Source organism: Buceros rhinoceros, unplaced genomic scaffold (genome assembly GCF_000710305.1).
Source record: "Buceros rhinoceros silvestris isolate BGI_N320 unplaced genomic scaffold, ASM71030v1 scaffold14173, whole genome shotgun sequence".
NCBI classification, from domain to species: domain Eukaryota; kingdom Metazoa; phylum Chordata; class Aves; order Bucerotiformes; family Bucerotidae; genus Buceros; species Buceros rhinoceros.
The window spans coordinates 41737-44829 of NW_010401931.1; the positions used below are offsets into that span (position 1 = coordinate 41737).

At 39.3% G+C, this 3093-nt stretch overlaps 1 protein-coding gene across 1 annotated transcript in view; it reads left to right on the forward strand.

The window, feature by feature from the left end:
• Window positions 1-3093, forward strand: part of LOC104490208 (Y+L amino acid transporter 2-like) — a 12851-nt gene that overhangs the window by 8770 nt on the left and 988 nt on the right. Inside the window, exons 7-8 of the mRNA XM_010132465.1 lie at window positions 1642-1791; window positions 2974-3092. Coding sequence (XP_010130767.1) covers window positions 1642-1791; window positions 2974-3092 — 269 coding nt within the window. The remainder of the gene's footprint in view (window positions 1-1641; window positions 1792-2973; window position 3093) is intronic.

The window sequence follows — 3093 nt, forward strand, 5'->3', positions numbered from 1 at the left end:
CAGCACAGACTTCCCTCAGAGTCATGGCCTTCTCTGGGAGTCGTCCCCTGCTCCAGTGTGGGGTCCTCCACGGGCTGCACATGGGATTCTGCCCCAACCGTTGATCTCTAAGAGCTGCAGGTGCTCATCCTGCCATTTCATCACAGGCCGAAGGGGAATGGCTGCTCCGGCATGCCTCCCCCTCTTCTTCCTCACTGACCTCACTGTCCACATGGTTGTCTCACATTCCACTCCTCCACAAAACAAAAAAACCCACAAAACAGAAGCTGTCCCCCAGTAGTTTTTTTCCCTCTTAAATATGTTATCGCAGAGGTGCTGATTGGCTTGGCCTTGGCCAGAGACAGGCCCAACTTGGAGCTGGGGGAGCTTCTCGAAGCTTCTTACAGGAGCCACACCAGTAGCCCCCTTTCCTACTACCAAAACCCCTCCAGATCCAAACCCAACCCATCTCTGAACAAGATTATTGAGGAAACATTACTTAGAAAACAGAGAATGGCTAAATATGTAATGGTATAGACAGGGGTTTTTTAAGTCTTTTGAGTTTTCAAGTGTCACTGGAGAACACTACTGCAGGAACATATCACTCAGACCCTGCCACAAGATGATTTTCTAGGACCCTAGTTATAATGGGCGCGACAAAGCACTTAAAATTCCTACTGTTGGACTCCTGTAGCCATATTGACTTCTTCCTGCTGTCACTGTACAAGTGAATCTTGTGACACAAAATCAAGGAAACATAATATATAGAGTTAGTGCAAATGATTCTAATAAATAATTCATAAATCTAACAGATTAACATAAGAGGCAAGATATGCTCGAACAGAGAAGGTGGAATCATTCAAAAGCATTTCACTGCTGTTTATTTGAACATGTATCCTGTTTGGTGTCTTCCACTGCCCTGTGCTACTACACGTGGTTTGTTAATAGGTTATCATACCAGTCTTATTTAACACCGCATAAGGAAGTTACTAAAAGTTATTACCTTATTATGAATATTCTTTTCAGGGGGATTTTGTTTGCACCAGTAAGATGAGCTGTACTTCCTTAATATACCACCATTCATGTTTTTTCCAGTGGAATATTTTTTTTGGCTGTCTCTTAAAACAGACACTAAATGCCTGGTATTTTAGGTCTTTCCATGCAGGCAGTATAGCATACCTGCATACCACAGAATTTGCTCTAACGGTGTCAGAGTATGAGTGGACTGTGAGAGCCTCCAACACTGAAACTAAATTTTAAAATTGCTTTCAAACTGAAGCCAACTAGGACAGCAGAGTAAGCTGCTGCCTGAAGTGAGCATCTTAATGGCCTTCTCCACAGCGCAGCAGAGTCTGGGGTTCCTCCTCTGACTCTCTTGGGAGGGTTTCCTGCTCATGCTGAAACATAACTTCACAAACCCAACACCTCTTCAGCTAAATGTAGTGCTCTCACTGCTGTGTTAACAGAAGAGGTACCAGCATGTTTCTCACAGGATACTTGCAGATTTCTCAGACTTTTAAGTATATCCTTCTTGGAGGAGCCTGATCTCATAAGTCCAGACAAACATGTTGAAAACGGGTTGGTTTATAACTTTATTACTTCTTTACTTTATAAGAGGTATTTATTTTCACATTAAAAAGTCTTTGGTTTTATTATCTCTAGGGCTTAATGACTTTGCTTTATCTCCTTGTGGAAGATGTTTTCCTCCTCATTAATTACTACTGCTTCAACTACTGGCTCTTTGTGGGTCTGTCTATTGCAGGACTAATATATTTGAGATATACTCAGCCACATAGACCACGGCCTATTAAAGTAAGTAAACATGAGAGGAAGCAAGCTCTAAAAGACAGCTAATGCATGTGTTTATGTGATCCTTAATACCACAACCATAATGTTATCAGTTATGTTATAGACTATTTATCAGCCATAGAAATCCCTTCAGATAAAAGGAACAAAACATATCTGAGTTTCTACAAGAACAGCTGTTCTGGTATTTTTGCTGTGAAGCTGAAATGTTATTTGCTGTTTCTTTTTCCTTTTGATCAACCTTACGACTATTTCAAAATAAATAAGGAATAAATAAATGCCTGGGGTACCACAGGACCTCTGTAGAGCTAATAATTAAACATACATGACTTAACAAACAAATTCAGCAATCTAAACATTTCTTTGTCACTCTCTCTTCCTAACTCCTGCACCACTTTTACCAACACATTGTGTAACATCCTGATTATAAAAACCCACATGGTTCAAAGGCATAAAATGTCCTAAGCACCTACTGCTAACAAACTTTTGCCTTTTCTGAAACATAGCAGTTGATTTTCATCAACTTAACATTTTTAACCTTTATAAGGAAAAAGTGTGTATACCAGTAAACTGTCAGGACTTTGAGCTAGTATCCAAATGTCAACTCCTGGACTTTTGAGAAGGCTCATTAGCATAGGCAGTGAAGAATATTATAGTAAAAAAATAAATCCATAAAGACATTATTGGAACTTTCCTTATCTGTGGTATGATATTTGTTAAGTGCCCAGGCAAAATGGTTGTAAATCATATGTTAGTTCTGCAGCATCAACATGGGAATTGAAAGTCTAGCTGAGCTAGTTCCAATCAAAATTACAATTAAAAATTCGCAATTGAATTTATACAGGAAACTACCCATTACTGCTCAGTTTTAAAGTACTGCTTTCAAAGATTGATCTCTTACTAATTGGAAAGGAATTCAGCTTATGCAGGCCTGGAAAAACCAAAATGGTCAGATATTCAGGTGTGTACCAAATTATAGGCTCTCAGCAGCATACACAGAAGCTAGCAATTGGTGCTGACTGTGAGCAGACTGTGAAAAGATTCAGAATGTAGTAGTCATATAGTCAGTAGCTATATTTTTATTATTGACATGTCTAATTTTATTCTGCAAAGCCTGACATTTTTACAGTAGAGTGGTTATTGCATCTTTTAATAAATGTTGGATTTTTTTTTTGTTGGTCTCCACAGCTTAACCTCTTCTTCCCTATAGTATACTGCTTATGTTCCCTTTTCCTGGTCATAGTTCCTCTCTACAGCGACACAATCAATTCCCTTATTGGCATTGGTATTGCCCTCTCAGGCATTCCT